We start from the raw sequence: 17,816 nt of genomic DNA, 5'->3' as shown, positions 1-17,816 counted from the left end.
TGTAAAAGAGATCGTTGACGCAGGTGCCGATTTTGACGAAATAGAGAAATGTTATGATGATGCTTCTGATGTGGTACGTAAAATAATAGATGACACCAATTGCGAGAACATAAATAAAAAAATTTTTGAAAACTTTCAAAAAATATTTGCCATATACAAAAGAGAAATGAAGAAAAAAAGGAAAACTAAAAAAAATTTATTGTATACCATTAAATAAAATGAAATATTTTGATTTAATTGTTGATTTAAATTTGAATTTGTGTATTAATACAAATTATTTACATTTATATATAAATGATATAATATGATTATTCGTACGATGAATGTTCCATTCATTTTTCTATTTTAAAAATAAATTTTCACAATCAGAAAATGTTTTTTTTTTTCTCAATTTGTGTGTTATATCCTTGAAGATCTAGAATAGATTCGCACATAATCACTGTCATCTGCGATTGATCTAAATGGTAACTCTAATTATAATCAGACAATACTTTTGAAAACTTTACCATTTTATGGAATTCAATTCATTTTCTTTAGCCTTTGCTAAATTTTTAGCCCAAAGAACGTAGATAAATGGTAATTTTTCAAAAAATATTCTTTCCATGCACACCGTGTATCTTTTGCCATAAGCATGGCTTTGCATGGATTTGACTGCATTTGTATGTAGCTTCGAGTTTGAAAGCACCATTGATATTCATATAACGGGTGAGTGTTTTTCTCTGAATAGCGTTTATTCGATGCCTGTCTGTTAAAAAGTTCGAAATAGTGGTTACAGACTTAAGTCTTTAATTTACTCAAATTCTCAACGCGAGAGCCAATTATTGACTCTTCAATTTTAGAATCGACAACGATTCCAATGCTTTATTTGCTTAATTCGGTCATCCGAATACTAGAGCAAATACACCAATGAGAAATCCAAAACGCATCGCTTAGAGTAAATGTCAATTTTCTCTTTCCTTCCAAACTAATTTGAAGCGATTAAGAAGAGGGAAAATTGGCATCTTTCCATTGCCGGGAATCGAGCCACGGAACTTTTGATTGCCGGTCAGATGCTCTGTCCATTGAGCTACAACGACCCCCAAGCGAACATTGTTGCATTTTTCATTTGAGCGCCAATTTTTCCTCTTCTTCATCGCTTCAAATTAGTTTGGAAGGAAAGAAAAAATTGACATTTACTCTTAGCGATGCGTTTTGGATTTTTCATTGGAGTATTTGCTCTAGTATTCGGATGCCCAAATTAAGCAAATAAAGCATTGGAATCGTTGTCGATTCTAAAATTGTAGAGTCAATAAGTAGCTCTCTCGTTGAGAATTTGAGTAAATTATAATAATGACTTTGTGGCACCAGTTCATGTGCTGAAAACTGAATAAAATCAATTTCAGACTTAAGTCTAAATCAATTAATATTTTTTGTGATGCCCACAAGACAATTTGATAGGGAAAAGTTCTGAAAACTCCTAAAATTATTATACAATTTTCTCTATACTCGGACATTAAACAAAGAGGTCCTACATCTACTCATATTCTATTCAATACAAAATTTGATTAATCTCAATTTTTCGATAGAAAGTAACGTGTTTTCAAAATGCACGCATATCCGTTTATATTTTACACAACAGGTCTTCTGCCTTTTTTGCTGATAAATTTCTACTTATTGATCATCAGAAATGCTCTCCTGCGATGCTGGTAAAGAAAGAAATTAAGTTATATTACGAAAACAAATTCATTCTTCTGATGACGACCGTTCATTATCGATCTTCCCTATGGGAAATATTTCTATTTCAACAACATGCGACAATTCACTTTCTTCACTTTCTCTGTATGGTTCCTCTTCAATGTCAGGCGAATAAGGCATTTCATCGATTGAAGAAAGCATTTAGTCCAAATCACCGTCTTCTGCGCCAAATCTAGACTCTGGCTGGGTCAGCTAGAATGAAAAAAAAAGTTTTCAACAAATATTATTACTCGATCCATAATTTCAGTTCAATTTGGAATATCAAGATAAAATTGTACCCAATTGTACCCTTTCTCCAGCCGTCCTGTAAAACCGCCATAAATTATTGATCATCGGATTAAACCGTGTTAAAATGTAAATGTATGAGTACGTCAGTAGTTTGTGTGTACTGATAGCAGTCAGATAACATTCACTATATGACTTTCAAATGCGCTGTATAAAGCGTGAAAAATAGAACGGACAATTCAGTTGAAACACATAACTTACGTGTCAACATTATAGTAAACTTCGACTCAGTCATTGTTCAACTCACCGTAAGCATGTAACTTCAACAGTCGCTTCTTAGCCAGTACAATCAAATGAAGTGCCACGCTATTCATCAATGAGTTTATTTACGGGATTTTCCACAAGTTTATATGAAGAAATTGAATAGTACCTACAAAAAAAATTATAAGCAGTATTTCTATTGGTTTTCCAATCGAATTTATTGTTTCAACAGCGTTGTGTTGTCTTGACTCGATGACATCAATCGGTTCTCTACGGCACAGCAGTGACAACTCGCGATAAGCACAGTCTTGCGTTTGAATTCCACAACATCGTTTACTCCCAATCACAATTTTATCACACGATATCGGGCATTTGGCATTAAATTGAACGGATCAAATGAATGATCTGGAATAAAAACGAGATGGATTCGGAAGATCATATATCTGAATTGCTGAATTTTTCGAACGAGATTTTGCTCAAAAGTTTTGCAAATTTTAACGATATTGATCTGTAAACACGGCACGGGTGTGTAGGCGTTTCGAAGCAATTACAAAAGATTCGTTCGCAAAAAAATACAATGGCGACTCAAAAGAAAAATACTATGACATTAAAGTGCGCACGGACGACACAGTGGATGATCAAATGCTGTATCGCACATTCTTGGAAAAGTTCGGCTATAAAATTGAAGCGATAAATATCACATCACAACGTGGACCAAACAAGCATAACTTGCTGAAGCTCGGTATCGGTAAACATTGTCGTTCAGCAAAACACATCACCGTATCTACCAACGACAATGAATTTAATCTCACACAGATGATTCAACCGATGAAAAAACTGAACAGTCTCACTGTAAAGAATATTAAAAGCTTAAATTTATACTGGGCCAGTATTCGTTTTCCATACCTCACTACCTTTGCCATGGAATATATCTGTGATATGGATGTTGAAGTGCTAAAACAGCTCCTCTACATAAATCCACAGTTGGAACATTTGCGCATAGTTGAATGCAGAAAATTTCCGTTGAAAGTGATTCAAGCGCTAAGAGACCAAATGAAAAGACTGAAATCTCTCGAATATAATACTCATGACAATTTGTTTGGAGATACTTGCCGTGACATTAACATGGATCAATTGGAAACGCTGAAAATTGCTGTTAGTGCGAAATCATTTCGAACGGTGCTGAAAGCAATCGCAAGAGGAAGTAAAATGATTCAAAGCCTAGAGGTGCTGATGCTTGACCATGACGCTAGCCTCGAGGGAATACATGAACAAATGTATGATGTTACCCCGTTGTTTGAGAAACTGACATCGCTGCAACTCGTATGGTTCGGTTTAACCGTTAATGTGACTCATTACCTGATCCGATTTTTGCCACATTTGGTTACACTGAAATTGGATGATATGCAACTGTACGGATTCAATTTGGAATCCCATCGTGAATTCGCCGAGATCACCCGAAACCGTGGCAGTGGCGTAAACTTCAAGGTCATTCAACCTAAAAGTAAAATGACAATAACCGCTGCAAAAATAATTAAAGACGAATATACTCCTATTTGGATGGACAAAGTGAACGTGTTCTGTACGAAACTTGTACCCAAACAAAAGAAGCGATGCACGAACGAGTTACGAAGCAAGTATTCACTGTTGTCGATTTAAACAGCCTAAGAGATACATTCAGGCGTTTTGGTGGAACACCTAACAAAACTGGCAATCGATATAAGTAAAGAGAATGCTGCAAAAACAGCAGCTGTTTGGAGTTTTATTGGCACCAAATTCGCTGAGAAAATAAGGGAGTTGTCTTTGGTTAATGTTAAGGTGTGCGCTGTGGATTCACTCAAGATCACATTTTCAAATGTAACTACGTTAAAAATAATGTCAGTGGTGACGAGCCGTACACACATCTTTCCACTTATGGATTGCCCGAAACTATCATATCTTGAATTTCACAAGAGTGACATCACGTTTGCAACAAAAGCATCGAATTTTGGAGTGTCTCTTGACCAACTCACAACTATTAAATTCAGTGCCGAAAGTAAGGTCATTAGGAAAATTCTTCATTTACTCGATCATCGAATTTGTGATCAGATTCAAGAATTAAGGGTTGATCAACAGCCATACATATCAGGGGTGGAATTCTAAGTCATTCCACCAAAATCGTTCGGAATTATTTTTTGGTACATAAGACCATATTGGAGTGAAAGAGAGAGATTCCACTGTTTTTCAGCGTTCCATCGGAATTATTCCGATAACTCGAGGAAGAGTGGAATGTGTGAGAAATGATTCCGGTGGCACGCTGAAAAATAGTGGAATCTCTCTCTTTCACTCCAATATGGTCTTATGTACGAAAAAAAATAATTCCGAATGATTTTGGTGGAATGACTTAGAATTCCAGCCCAGATGACAATCCATATATACTATTTGCAAATGTCGCTATGCGGTTCAGAAATCTCATCACACTTAACTTTTGCGGCTCTGAAATTGAAGAAGCAAATACCAAATATCTGTTTGAATCCTGCACAAAAATCGTTAAACTCACAATGAGATACAATACATACTGTAATATGGATAACTGGCGTCAAACCATACAAAACATCAAAGAAAACTGCAAACATTTGGGAGTGATTCAATTATTGATTACCAATTATAATGATATTGATGAAGAACCTATGGACGAGATCGCCAACGCATTTCCCAGAGCTAAATTTAATATCGTTATCCATAATCATGATAAGAATATGCATATATAAAGAAAAAGCTTACGAAAGTATCACAGGAGACGATCAAATTAAACCATTCTAAGGCAAAGATTTAATCTCTTTAAAAGTATTCAGGTACGAAGTAATTAAAGTATTTATGATCAACAAAAACAAAACGAAACTAAAACAGATGTCTCATCGTTATTCAAAAAATAGAATTATTTTTAATAAGACATCCAAATCTACTGTATTTCAGTAATGTCCAGACATTTTCTATTATGTTTTAGAGAAATTGGACCAACACCATTAAACGTATATTTGTTAAACGATCGTGTTTATTTTATTCCACTGAAATTTAACTTGAACTTAGACATGATCATAAGAAATGTAATGAAGTTCCAAAACATTTGAAATCGAGAAAACTAGTCGTTTCAAAATATTCAAAATATACTTTAATTTCGCAAATATTGACCGAATTATTTACAATACGTAAACAAAATTTCACATGTAATTCGATTGAATCGACAGATAAATTAAAACTCTATTGGCCTATGACAATTTTTGAATGAAATCTTCGACGTCTTTTTGAAATGTGACACGATGACTTGCGCGTGTGAAACGAATCATTCCTTTCAGGATGAAAATCCACTGCTTCTCGCAAAATATCGAAAATAAATTCTTTCGATATGCCTCATAATCGTTGTTGCTATTATACGCGATGAACGTTTGTAAAAATAGGTTGTACTTGTCCTGGTTGAGGGTGTTTCTTATCTGGAAAAAATTAAATAATCAATGAAGGTTATTGTGCTTATATCAATTTCAACTGAAGTCAATTATTCACTTCATCGAATTCAACTTACGAATTTCAACAGATCTTTTCGATCAGTTGGCAGTTCATTGACGGCAGTGACTGTTGTGTCTTCTTTCTTCACCATTTTGCTTGTAGTGTCCTCTTTTTTTACTACTGCGGTTGCCGGTTTTGCGTTGAAAAATGGGCTAGAAACCGAGTTTGACGTTTTGTTTGATGCCGTAGTAGAAACTGAACTTGAGGTGGGTTTTCGCGTTGGTGCCACTGGCGGTGGCGATGTGAAACTGTTTGGAACGATTTTGTACTTCTTCTTTTTCGGCAAATCGCTGTCGGCCGAACCGCCTGGAGGCGATTCAAAAGAGTTGCTTGGACTGATGTTCTCTTCGCCGCTACGGTTTCGCTTGTGGATTGTGACTTGCGGAGAATTGTCGCCAACATTGATGGAAACATTGTTGAAATCGATGGTCTATTGGAGAAAATGATGAGAAGATATTTGAAAATGTATCACTTTTCTAAATTTGTTCGTTCTTTACCTTCACGCCTTGATTCAAGCCACTAAATAGATCCACTTTTTTGCTTGCCATCGTTGGAGCGGCAGAATGTTTGTACATGTCCATACAAAATGCTTCATTGGCCTTCGGCACCTGGTTCAAGCTGATCTCCTTGATTTTTTCCTGTGACTCTGCCGATAGCTTGTACTTTGGCCCTGATGCCCAAGCCATGTCTGTTATTCCCGATTTCGAATCTTTCGGCTCAGTTTTGCATGGAAGTGGTTCTAAACCAGGCCGTGGCAGCTGTGAATATAATGAATTACCCTATTACTATTTCCAATTCATGAAAACTGATGGAATTTCTTTGATTGTACCGTTTTCTCTGCATTTCGGAAGAATCGAGCGAGTTCGCCAATCATTGGACCGAATGGTTGATTTCCATTTTGTCTTTGCAAGTGACCTTGAATCCATCGCGACAACTGATTCTTTTGCCGTGAATTGTGAAATCGGGTGTCACACAATAGAATTGCGCCGTAATCATTTTTGTGACGAATGACACGACCAATGGCTTGGTTCACAGCTCGTGAAGCTTCCAAGAAATACCTAATACATATAAAATCAAATCAGTTCTTTTTCATTTTCAAGAAAATAAAGACTAGTACCAATCGTCTCCGGACAACAATTCATTCTGTCGCGTTCGATTCTCGTTCAGGTATTTCTTCTTCAAAACGATTTTGGGATCTTTGAATGGTGGATATGGCAGGCCTGTGATTATGACAGCTCGACCGTACATATCGGCAAAATCCAATCCTTCGGATACTTTTCCACGACACACCGCCATGAATGTGGCACCCTTGCTATTCGGCGCATCAATTTTCGCATAGTAGTCCGTCATTGTGGTGACAAATGCTTCTTTCGTTTGAGGCTCAACGAAAATTGGTTTCTTTTGATCAATCGATGACCACACTCCTTCTTCCTGCCAGGTTGTTTTGCACTTATTCATCACGGAATATGAGGGAAAGAACACCAACAGACCGCCTGGTATGACCGGACAAAGGGATGATATCGTTCTACCAAGTGACATGATGTACTTCATGTTGTCTCTGCGGAATTGAGAAAATTAATCATGAGATCATTCAATGTGAAAAAAATGTGTTCAAAGAAGCGTATGTCTTTTTACCGATTCTGGAAGTTGGAGTTGAGCATCTCTTTATCTGAGCCTTGACCAATGATTTTCACGCACACTTGGTCACTGTTGATGATGTGGGGATTTTCCAGTTGAACTGATATTGGAATGTCCAATTCGCTGATCAACGGCTTTAGCGGAGCCAATGTTCCACTCGTCAAAATGATGCTACGCACATTTCGACCGAGTAAATGTTGCATCCTGAGGGAAAATCACAAGTGAATTGAAATTGTATTATGAAAGTTATATCAAAGGAAACATTTCTCATATTCTTGTGCATGAAAATGTCAATAAATTCAATTCAAAATTAACTAAACCTACCCAAATCCAGGGCTGAAACACCAGAAGCTAACCGTTTTGCCGGATGATTTGGATTTGAGAGCTGCTTTCGGTTGAATCCATCCACCTTCATTCGTTTTGGCACCGCGTGTTTGTTTCTGTGGTTCCTGTTCAATGTAAACCTTATAACATCGGTCCATGCGTTGGCGCAAGTCATCCGACGAACTTGAGAAAACGATTTGCAAAAACTCGTGCATATGCTGTAGTCCAGCACCTCGTCGGAAAACGGAACCGCTCGCTTCAGAATCGGTTGCCAAGTACGCGATTAAAGTATCCAACAGTTTTGTGATCGCTTCAATATTTCCTTGTGTAATCTAAAACATCAAAAGAGAAAATGAAAATTGATCCAATGAAGTTAGCAACTTCGTATTGGGATAACTGTTTTCGCCAAGATCTCAATCAAGTGGGGTTCGTGTCTGTTCGCATAGAAAATTTCCTTACGTTGGCCTTTTCGAGCATTGAAAATATGTAGCCGCCGGTGAATGTTTCGCCACTCATTGCGTTCGGAAGATTTACTTCATCGACTGTTTTTTCCAATGACAACAACAGCTCCTTTAGCAATGCCAAATCTTCGACTGTGAAATCGGGTGCATCGTTATTTTCCATATCAGCTCCAATTTGCGCCAGCGAACCATCACTGTTCACCAATTTGTTGAGAACCTGTAAAGAAAGAACGAAATTCCTTGATATCGGTATCTGTTTTACGATAAGCATGGATTTTCTCCGTGCAGTGTGCTTCAACCAGACATTCCGTTTGGCTGCATATTGAGCTGAGCTATTTTTAAATAGCTGGCTGTTTGGTACATTTTGATTTTGTGACGAGCGAGCCATTCAGATTCATGTGGAATATTGAATTTGTGACACCTTTTTCAATCCTTTTCAAGAATTTTTTGTGTCATAAATTCAACATTCCACATGAATTTGCATGGCTCACTCGTCACAAAATCAAAATGAACCAAACAGCCAGCTATTTGAAACTAGCTCAGCTCAATATGCAGCCAAATGGAATGTCTGGCTTCAACAAGAGGTTCAGTTACAAATTATATATAATGCACAAACCGAAATCTAACAACAATAAAATCTATTGTCAACCCATAAACTTACATGCGTCGCATCTTCAATGGCCAATGCGATTTGTGTTGAGTTAATGACAGCCGAAGCCGATTCTTCGCACATTTTTTCCACATTGTGCGCTTCATCGAGGATGATTATTGTGTTTTGGAGATCAATTTTGTTGGCCTTTCGCATTTTTGGATCGAGCAAGTAATTGTACGGCATGAAAATGATTTCGGCATCATCGACAAACTCTTTCGACGCATAGTATGGACAACACTTTAACTTCTTGCCGATGCGAACCAGCTCTTCGATATCAAGTACACCACTTTGACGAAACTCTGGATTATCTTTTTGCGAATCAAGACGATTGTGAAATTGGCAAACGCGATTCGTCACCTTGATTTTGCACAACTGGATTTTGTTGGCATTCGATTCCTTGGCCAAATCTGGATGAATGCAAAGCTGATCACGCGAACCAATCACGGCGGCTTTCATGTGATTGTATTCAGTTCGTTTGAGCTCTTGCATGGCTATGGAGGAAGAGTAAAAAATATTTCCTAATTAAGAAAAGAAACGGCTTTTTGCTTTTCACGAAAAGAATTGTTGGCTTCCATTTTTACCTTGTGAAATTTGCGAATGAGTTCGACTGGCATAAATTACGCGTGGAACGCCCAGCATGGCATTTGTCTGTTGATTTCCAGCCGCATTCAATTGTTCGATAAAATGGTCAGCCATTTGTTTTCGTTGTGGTAACGCTGCTGTGTTCACTCCATATTCTTTGTTGAAGGCTGCCACTTTGTTCAGCTGATCATCCATACTTGCCTGCACTTGTCTTTTCTTCTCCAAAACCCATCCCAGTGTTGAACATAACAAACTGAGCGTTTTTCCCGTACCTACCGTTCAAATTACACCCATCAATTACAATGGCAATGAACATTTCGAGTTTTTTTGCGAAAAAAAAAACAAACCTGTCGGTGATTCCAGCACTGAATTGGCACTTTTATCTAAACTTTCGATGACCTTTTCCATGTATCGTCGTTGAACATCATACGGTTCAAACGGAAACGACACAGGAATCCCACCAATCACGAATTCTGGCATTTCTAACGCAATAATATAACACGAAACTAACAACAAATCGGATGAAATGATACGAAATTTTCATTAATACAATTAAACTTAACACATTTTACAATGGAGTTGCTTTAGATTGCCCATTTACTTGTGTGACTATCAACGGTGCTCTTTATCCCACAAATGATTTCACCACATGACGTTTCTTTGTTTTTGCGCTGTATTCAGAGCGTTTGACAGCTAATTTGGCGGTTAGCATTTTTCGCCTGACAGTTCAGCTCTTTGTTATTCAAAGGCACAACATTTGCCGTGCACCAAACCACGGATTTGTTTACGAAGCATTTTTCATTGTTTTGAGCAAAATTCAAAAAAAAAATCATTCGTTTTCGAAGGAAAATAATTTTCCACATTGTTCCCTCCATTTCTGTGTATAGTTTCAAAATTGTTGAAAAATGTTCGGGGAAAAGGCGTTTGAGTTAATCAAAGAATTGGACAGACACAACGACAACTTGCCACCGTTCAATGTACGATCTGAGACAGCATTTTTTCACATTTCCTTTCTTCTTTTTTTGTGTTTTTTTTTTCGCTTGCGTGTCAAAATAGAGTCGATTCATCAAGAAGCATTGAACATTTTTTTTTTTCAATTTTATACTTTCTTTCTGTCCAATCTTTAGGATGAAGTCGTGCGTCAAGTATTAGATGAGATGAATGCCACATTCGAGCAAAATCACAAAGATGCGTAAGTTTAATCGAAAGGTGATTTTATTCACCGAATAAACAGGTTTTTTTTTATCAAAAAGCACTTTTTTCTTTGTTCAGAGTTGCATTTTCTACAACAAACGATCGCAGCATGGTGCCGTTGATAAACTACCGTCACGTCAGTTTGGAGCGCAATAAACGATGTATCCTCGCATACTTGTACAATCGTCTGGAGCATATCAAAGAAATGCGATGGCAATTCGGACCAACAATACCAAATGATATAAAACAGTTGCTGTGCGAGCCCGAAGTCCACTTCTTCAATGCATACTCAAAGAATTTGGCCAATTACATGATGTCGATTGGTGAAGGATGTGGAAACTTTGGAATTGATCTCACTTCATACACAAAACCACCAAAATCGTTATACATTGAAGTTCGTTGCCTGTCCGATTACGGTCGTTTTGAGCTCGACAGTGGAGAAGTCGTACTGTTGAAAAAGAACAGTCAACATTATTTGCCACGATCCGAATGCGAACCGCTGATTCGCCAAGGTATTCTACAGCATATCGAATAAAAGCCGAAAAAAAAATGCCGAAAATATAGTCTAAATATAAATAAATCACTTGAAACATAACAAGTTGTCGTTGTTTTCCATTGAAAAAGCAAACATCATCACAATCAAGTTCTGAAACGGAATTCACAGTTTTGATTGCAGGCGAAGAGATGTCACTCAATGCGGCGGCGGCGGCGAAATGACGCATACACAAACGTCGTCATGACGTTTTGACAGACACATACACGCATACATGGATTCGCTTCACTCAAGCGATTTTCCATCGTCTCACATCAGTTTCAGTGTTTGAGTTTTTCAATAAATTTAGTTGTCGTTTGACTATTGAAGTGTACACAGCAAACGCAGAAATATACGTTACAACTGTCTTTATTTACTTGAGAATTGCATAGAAATTAGCTGAAAAACTTTGGAAAATTTGCCCATGAATATCCACACATACAAGTCTTAGTAGCAATTTCGTAGAATTTGTGTTCGAAATTATTTTTTGTTCTTCTCTGTCGTCGAAAATTAAACAACGGTCGCTGAAAATTTGAATGAGCTATAAATATATAGCCGAAAGAGAGAGAGACCGAAAAAAAAGTCCTATAAACAAATCCGACCTAATCGTAAGGTAAGATATTTGTCAACTGAGAGATTTCATAGTGTGTTATTATTATTTGGATATTTTCCGTTTCATTCGGGGTTCGTTCAGTGTGCATACGGTGATTGATTGATATGAAAACAATGCAAATTGAATAAAAAGACACGAAAAAAAACCTCATGAACAACATAGTATGTGGTGCGAATAAAATACAATGTGGAATAAAATATATTTTGGTCGTGAAATGAAAACTGTGAGGAAAACACACAGTGGCACCTCTATGCGTAGAACATAGTAATGCAGTTTTCATTGTATTTGAAATGTGTACAACAAGATAAAATTTCGATCTATTTGCTATCTCTTTCGTTTGAATACACATTTCACACACACATACTCTCTCTCTCTCTCTCTCTCTCAGTACTCGTACACATGAACGAACGGACGAACGGACGAACGAACGAACGCAAACCAATTGATGTGTCTGTGTATACGACGTAGCAGAGTGTGTACGTAGTGTAGTGTGTGTGTGTTTTTTTTCTTTCGTATACGAACAATTGGAATGAAATCGTGCATCTCTTTCTTTTCGTTCTTTATTTGACAGGTCAGTACGTTTATCGTCTGTAGCCACGAGACTTCAAGCCGAGCAAAATTTCAATACGTGCACGCAACTGGGACCATTTCATAGTATCAATTAGAAAGAGAGGGAGAGAAAGCGAGAGAAAGAGAGTGAGCGCAGCGCGTATTAGTGTGAAACCGTGGAATAATACAAATCAACAAGGAATTTTTTGTTTTGGTGGCTTCGATGCTTCAATGCGCTATCGTTGCCAATTCGCAAACACATTCGCACATATTAGCGTGATGCGCCACCGTGTTTCACGTCTCTGAATGCACATCTATATGTGTGTTTCATCGACAAGAAGTGTTTCATAGTTCTCTTTGCCATTGATTGAATCGGTTCGTAGCGTTAAAATCACGGAAGCGCTCAAACACTGTCAATCCTACCGTTCACTCAAGAACGAGAACTCTCTGGCGTACGTAACGCAACCAGCAGCCAAAAGAAAATTCATGATGTGGATAATTTCAAGTGTATCGCATGTGTTCCTCCATTGAAGTATATTGAAAGCGAAGCATACATCTTTGTTTTACATTTGATTTACGAGGTACATAACAATATAGCGACATCTCTGGCACGGAATCTGAAATGTGTTTCTCTGCTGTATACAAATTGTGTGTGTTGGACTTGATTTTGGTGCTTTTAATTCTCTATATATTTTCTATCTACAACTTCTACATGCACTGAACACACCAAACAATTTGTACGGGGGGCATATTTCATTCATTTCGCTTGCCATTCTAGCAGAGTGTATGTATAAAGCTTGACATACGCACTCACACACCATATTTGATATGAGCGAATGTCACATTTTACACATAACAACAATAAAAAAAATCGTAGAACCGAAGTAAAACAGACTAGTAGAAGAGAAGAAGAAAACACCTTCGATTAAACGATTTTTACTCTTTCATTTTATTTACATATCTAATTGAAACAATTTTTTTTCTATTGTTATTGTCTGTGTATTTTTCTTTAGTGTCGCTAAAGTTCACATTGAGAATTGGATTCATTGTTGTTGTGGTTTTTTGTTTTTTTTTTTTGGAACGAAAGAAAGTGTGTGAATTGCATCGATTGGACGACGGAGCAAACAGAAACCACGTAAAACCGACAATAACTAGGCGATATAACGCTGCTAATGTTTCACATTCGGTGTAAAACCATTGAAACGATTACTTGTGTTTTTGGCGTAAACAGCGTACGGTCACAGAAACAAACAACAAAATGACAATTATTTTATTTTTGATTGACACATCGGCGTCGATGTGTCAGAAAGCATATGTAAACGGTGTACAAAAGACTTACTTGGATATTGCAAAAGGTGCGGTGGAAACATTTTTAAAATATCGCCAGCGTTCACAGGATTGTATGGGCGATCGTTATATGCTGTTAACATTTGAGGATCCACCGTGTAATGTAAAAGCTGGATGGAAAGAGAATCATTTTACGTTTATCAATGAATTGAAGAATTTACAAAGCAATGGTCTAACGTCAATGGGTGAAGCACTGAAGAATGCATTCGATTTACTCAATCTGAATCGCATGCAATCCGGCATTGACACGTATGGACAAGGGCGATGCCCATTTTATCTCGAGCCATCGGTGATTATTGTGATCACCGACGGTGGACGGTATTCGTACAAGAATGGAGTGCATCAGGAGATCATAATGAATCAGTATACGGGCATGAAATTGACGAAAGAACCATTTCGATGGGATCAAAGACTATTTTCGCTGGTACTTCGAATGGCCGGCAATAAAGTGGACGAACGTGTTGAAGGTAAGGCACAAACTGTAATTTTTAAAATCAAAATGCCATAATTGAAAATCGATTTCATACCCTTTTTGTTCTTCCGTTCGCAGGGAAAGTTCCACATGACGATTCACCAATTGAACGAATGTGTGAAGTGACAGGTGGACGTTCGTATCGAATTAAATCACAGTACGTGCTGAACCAATGCATTGAAAGTTTGGTGCAAAAGGTGCAGCCGGGTGTTGTTGTGCAGTTTGAACAGTTGCTGGCCAAAGATCTGAAAGACGGTGAAGTACAAGATTTAGCATTTCAAACGACGAAAAAGATGATCTATGTGGCCAAGCATCCGACGCAGAAGAATCAATTTCCAGTTGGTTTTTGGCCCATACCCGAACCATATTGGCCGGATCCAAAACTTGCGAATCTACCGCCACGTGATGCACATCCGAAAATTCGTATAATCACACCGTGCGTCGATGAGCCGCCGATGGTGCGTAATTTCCCCGTTGACAAATACGAAGTGGAAGCAAGCCCGCTTACGCTGCAGATTCTATCGAAACGTGAAGCGAACAAATGCTGGCCCGTTGTTATCTCAAATGGCAATTATACGCTCGAACAACCGTTCGGATACCTCAAAACGTGTCCACCATTCACACAAGTATTTTTGATCATTCTGCCATACAATTATCCCAGTTTGCTGCCGCTGGTCAATGAACTGTTGCACAAGTACAATTCATCACCGCCACCCGATTGGACGTACAAGTTTAGTGTATATTTGCGTCAAACACCACCATACTATGCACCATTTTTGCGTCGTGCACTCAACACCGCAAACGTCCCGTACAATTTTCTACAATACATTCTGCCGGAAAATTTAGATAATTATCTCAGTCCATCCGTGGCAAACTTTTTGAAGACCATCAAAAATACGGCCAAACAAGAGCAGGAGAATATGTGCTTGCGTGTGCTGAAGCAATTGAAAATGCCCAAGCCACCATATCATCAAGTCGAAACGGCCAAATTGAATTGTGGACTATCGTTGAAACGGGATCTGGTCACACATCCACAACTGCGGGAAACATTCGTTAAAGTGCACAGCGAAATCACTTTGTTTGAGAATTATACGATTGTAGTGCCGACGGCGAATGAACAAGGGCCGGCCAAGAATTATCGCAATCCATTCGATATTCCACGACACGATCTCATCGATGAGATTGCACGAATGCGAGAGAATTTCTACAAAATTCCAACGTCCAATATATCAATCGCAAGCAAAGATTTCGGCCATTGTTTGCCTATTTCCGAAATGGGCAACTATCAGGAGTATCTGAAGAATAAAGAGACGCCGCTGCGTGAAATCGAACCGACCAACGTACGGCAACATATGTTTGGCAATCCGTACAAGAAAGACAAACACATGGTCATGGTTGATGAGGCTGATTTGGGCGAAGTCATAATGAAACCCAATGCTAATCCGTCGTTGACCAAGAAGGCAGTCGAAGTAATTAATCGAAAGAGAAAACGACAACCGGGCCCAATACGAAAAGACTTTGTGTTCCGAAGGCTGTCAACGGATTCATACAGCAGTGCGGTTTCGAATGATTCCAACAGCGATATGGATGACAGTCGCTCGATAGCCTCGGAGACATCATCCTTCGCGGATAACGATGAGAATGAGCTGACTATTGATTTGGGTTTCAATCAGCCGTCAGTGCTGGAGGAAGATTTCATGGTGAACGGTCACGTGCAAAGCTTCATAAACGGTGAGAACAGTGATGATTCCGACGATGTTATAATACAACCACAACCGCCGATACATACGCCAATCATAGTCAATCATCCGATAAGTCTGCCTGCCGTGACCACCACCGCCGCCCCCGGTTTGGTGCCACCAATTCTGATAAATGCACCATACAATATAAATCAACAGATGCCTTCACCGATCCAAATTACCCAAGCGCCCATACAAATCAGCATCAATCAAACGTATGCATCACCGTTGTCACAACAAAATGGTAGCACACCACAAGTGGTCCAAGTGGTAGCGCCTGTTCAGCCGACTCATGCTCAAGCACACAATGACTTAAACGATGCGCAAGAGATTTCGAAAATCCTTCAGCAATGCCATAACGGATCGTCATCAAATAGCAGCGTCAGCAACAGTAACAGTAACAGTAACAATATTAGCATAAGCAATAGTAACACAAGCAACCCAATCTCACATGGAAATAGCAACAGCAGCAGCAGCAACAACAACAACACTAGCAACGGAAATAGTGGCATTCTATTCGAACCAATTTCTTCATCGCATTTAAATCAGAAGACATCATCGTCGTCGTCGTCATCGTCGACGTCATCATCATCAAATCGTGATACAGCACCAATATACCGTGGTGATTTTGAGCTACCACCAAATCCATTTGGCACATCAATCGTATCTCACCTCACACACAACCATCATACAAACAATCTGGACAACACGAGTTCAACACACAACAAAAAGAACGACGTTCAAAGCAATAATAATTCAACCACCAACAATAATGTTAAGACGGAGGATGATCCACAATCTCGCCTCGAGAACGATGACGAGCTCAAGGAAACGATACGAGAACATAATTTACAGGCACGAAAAATCATTTTCCAAGACATTCGTCGACCCGGCCGCGATTATTCACAGCTGCTGGAACATTTGGATCTAATCAAAGGCAACCTGGAGACCAAACTGCAATTCATCCAAATGTGCATTGAGGAATCGCAACGATTTCGACGGAAGAAAATGGCCGATTGCATTCAGGAGTGGTTTGATAAATACGTCGATCAGTGAGTGAAATCGACTGTTGATCGATCAAACTCGAATAATTATTCAATTCAATTGAATTTGCCACGTGATATGAGTATGCATGGGAAATGAGTTGTCGGACACAACAATTAAATGCATCATTCGTTTAATGTAAATACATCTTGTTATCGAATGCCACCGTAAATGGTACATACACACACACACACACACACACATACATTTTTGATCGTATGCAATAGTTCTACTGAATTCTACTTTTTCTTGAATATCAAATCGCCGTTAGTTTGTTTCATATTGTTTAATTTTTTCTTTGGACAGGACAGATATGAACAATTTACAATTTAGCTAAAAAAGAAAACAAAAATAGTAAAGAAAAACTGATGTATTTCGTTTCTTTTCGCTAGTGTCACTTTATTCATTTAGATAAGATTTTCTCTAAATCTGTAAATACCTTTTTTTTTAAAGAAAAGAAGAAAAATTGAATACGAAATTATTTTAATAATTAAAAAAAACACATTTTGATTTATCCTTATCTGTCTTTATATGGCGTCGAATATCACACACACACACATTGCAGATTATTTATTTTGTTGAAATCAATTGTAATACATAGTCGAAATGGAAATCTGTGCAAAAAATAAGAAAATGAGAATAAATTTTATGAAAAAATCTTTCACAATGACGATACATCTAGTAATGAACGACCAATCCTGACAATGATTATGCATCAGCTGAACTTAGTCTCGGTCACATCAACAGCGATGTTCATGCTATGCGAACGCTCTCTGGAATTAAGTATGCCCTTTCCAATGACCTATTATGGCCGGAATAATCTTTTACATGTACCCAAATTCTTATTCATATTTGGAATGTTTACACCAGAGAATATGGACGAAGACACTGTTACGGAGTCGACTA

General features: G+C 38.2%; 3 protein-coding genes across 9 annotated transcripts; 2 read left to right on the top strand and 1 right to left on the bottom strand.

Moving 5' to 3' along the window:
• Window positions 1-5,348: 5,348 nt before the first annotated feature.
• LOC129566001 (regulator of telomere elongation helicase 1 homolog) lies at window positions 5,349-10,246 on the bottom strand. The gene is made up of 11 exons (XM_055441486.1): window positions 9,768-10,246; window positions 9,420-9,692; window positions 8,848-9,329; window positions 8,185-8,403; window positions 7,726-8,057; window positions 7,399-7,605; window positions 6,881-7,321; window positions 6,593-6,821; window positions 6,261-6,521; window positions 5,780-6,193; window positions 5,349-5,690 (listed from the first exon to the last, which is right to left on the bottom strand). The coding sequence occupies exons 1-11, from the start codon at window positions 9,898-9,900 to the stop codon at window positions 5,469-5,471; spliced, it is 3,213 nt and encodes a 1,070-aa protein (XP_055297461.1). The 5' UTR covers window positions 9,901-10,246; the 3' UTR covers window positions 5,349-5,468.
• A 10-nt stretch (window positions 10,247-10,256) lies between these two features.
• Window positions 10,257-11,149, top strand: LOC129566007 (DNA replication complex GINS protein PSF1-like). The gene is made up of 3 exons (XM_055441492.1): window positions 10,257-10,397; window positions 10,548-10,612; window positions 10,693-11,149. The coding sequence occupies exons 1-3, from the start codon at window positions 10,326-10,328 to the stop codon at window positions 11,147-11,149; spliced, it is 594 nt and encodes a 197-aa protein (XP_055297467.1). The 5' UTR covers window positions 10,257-10,325.
• Window positions 11,150-11,349: 200 nt separating this feature from the next.
• Window positions 11,350-17,275, top strand: LOC129566000 (integrator complex subunit 6). 7 transcript variants are annotated; one of them, XM_055441479.1, is made up of 5 exons: window positions 11,350-11,759; window positions 12,148-12,235; window positions 12,331-12,889; window positions 13,322-14,122; window positions 14,206-17,275. In XM_055441479.1, exons 4-5 carry the CDS (start codon window positions 13,567-13,569, stop codon window positions 16,920-16,922), a joined length of 3,273 nt encoding a protein of 1,090 aa, XP_055297454.1. In that variant the 5' UTR covers window positions 11,350-11,759; window positions 12,148-12,235; window positions 12,331-12,889; window positions 13,322-13,566; the 3' UTR covers window positions 16,923-17,275. The 7 variants fall into 7 exon arrangements, with proteins under 7 accessions (XP_055297454.1, XP_055297453.1, XP_055297457.1 ...); XM_055441484.1 differs by having other exon boundaries at window positions 11,373-11,759; window positions 13,333-14,122; XM_055441485.1 differs by having other exon boundaries at window positions 11,395-11,759; window positions 12,148-12,249; window positions 13,333-14,122.
• Window positions 17,276-17,816: the final 541 nt, after the last annotated feature.

This window comes from Sitodiplosis mosellana, unplaced genomic scaffold (genome assembly GCF_009176505.1).
Source record: "Sitodiplosis mosellana isolate CC-2019 unplaced genomic scaffold, AAFC_SMos_1.0 Smas_scaffold_3, whole genome shotgun sequence".
Lineage (NCBI taxonomy): Eukaryota > Metazoa > Arthropoda > Insecta > Diptera > Cecidomyiidae > Sitodiplosis > Sitodiplosis mosellana.
The sequence above is the reverse complement of the archived record's forward strand: the minus strand, read 5'-3'. Positions and strand labels throughout refer to the sequence as shown.

Excerpts from the sequence above, each read along its gene's own strand:
- LOC129566001 (XM_055441486.1), bottom strand. The coding sequence starts at position 9,900 with ATGCCAGAATTCGTGATTGGTGGGATTCCTGTGTCGTTTCCGTTTGAA. Across the intron at positions 9,693-9,767 it reads AGTGCTGGAATCACCGACAG|GTACGGGAAAAACGCTCAGT; the intron begins GTTTGTTTTTTT and ends TTTGAACGGTAG. Across the intron at positions 8,058-8,184 it reads CAATGCTCGAAAAGGCCAAC|ATTACACAAGGAAATATTGA; the intron begins GTAAGGAAATTT and ends TTGATGTTTTAG.
- LOC129566007 (XM_055441492.1), top strand. The coding sequence starts at position 10,326 with ATGTTCGGGGAAAAGGCGTTTGAGTTAATCAAAGAATTGGACAGACAC. Across the intron at positions 10,398-10,547 it reads ACAACTTGCCACCGTTCAAT|GATGAAGTCGTGCGTCAAGT; the intron begins GTACGATCTGAG and ends TCCAATCTTTAG. Across the intron at positions 10,613-10,692 it reads GAGCAAAATCACAAAGATGC|AGTTGCATTTTCTACAACAA; the intron begins GTAAGTTTAATC and ends TTCTTTGTTCAG.
- LOC129566000 (XM_055441479.1), top strand. The coding sequence starts at position 13,567 with ATGACAATTATTTTATTTTTGATTGACACATCGGCGTCGATGTGTCAG. Across the intron at positions 14,123-14,205 it reads AGTGGACGAACGTGTTGAAG|GGAAAGTTCCACATGACGAT; the intron begins GTAAGGCACAAA and ends TTCCGTTCGCAG.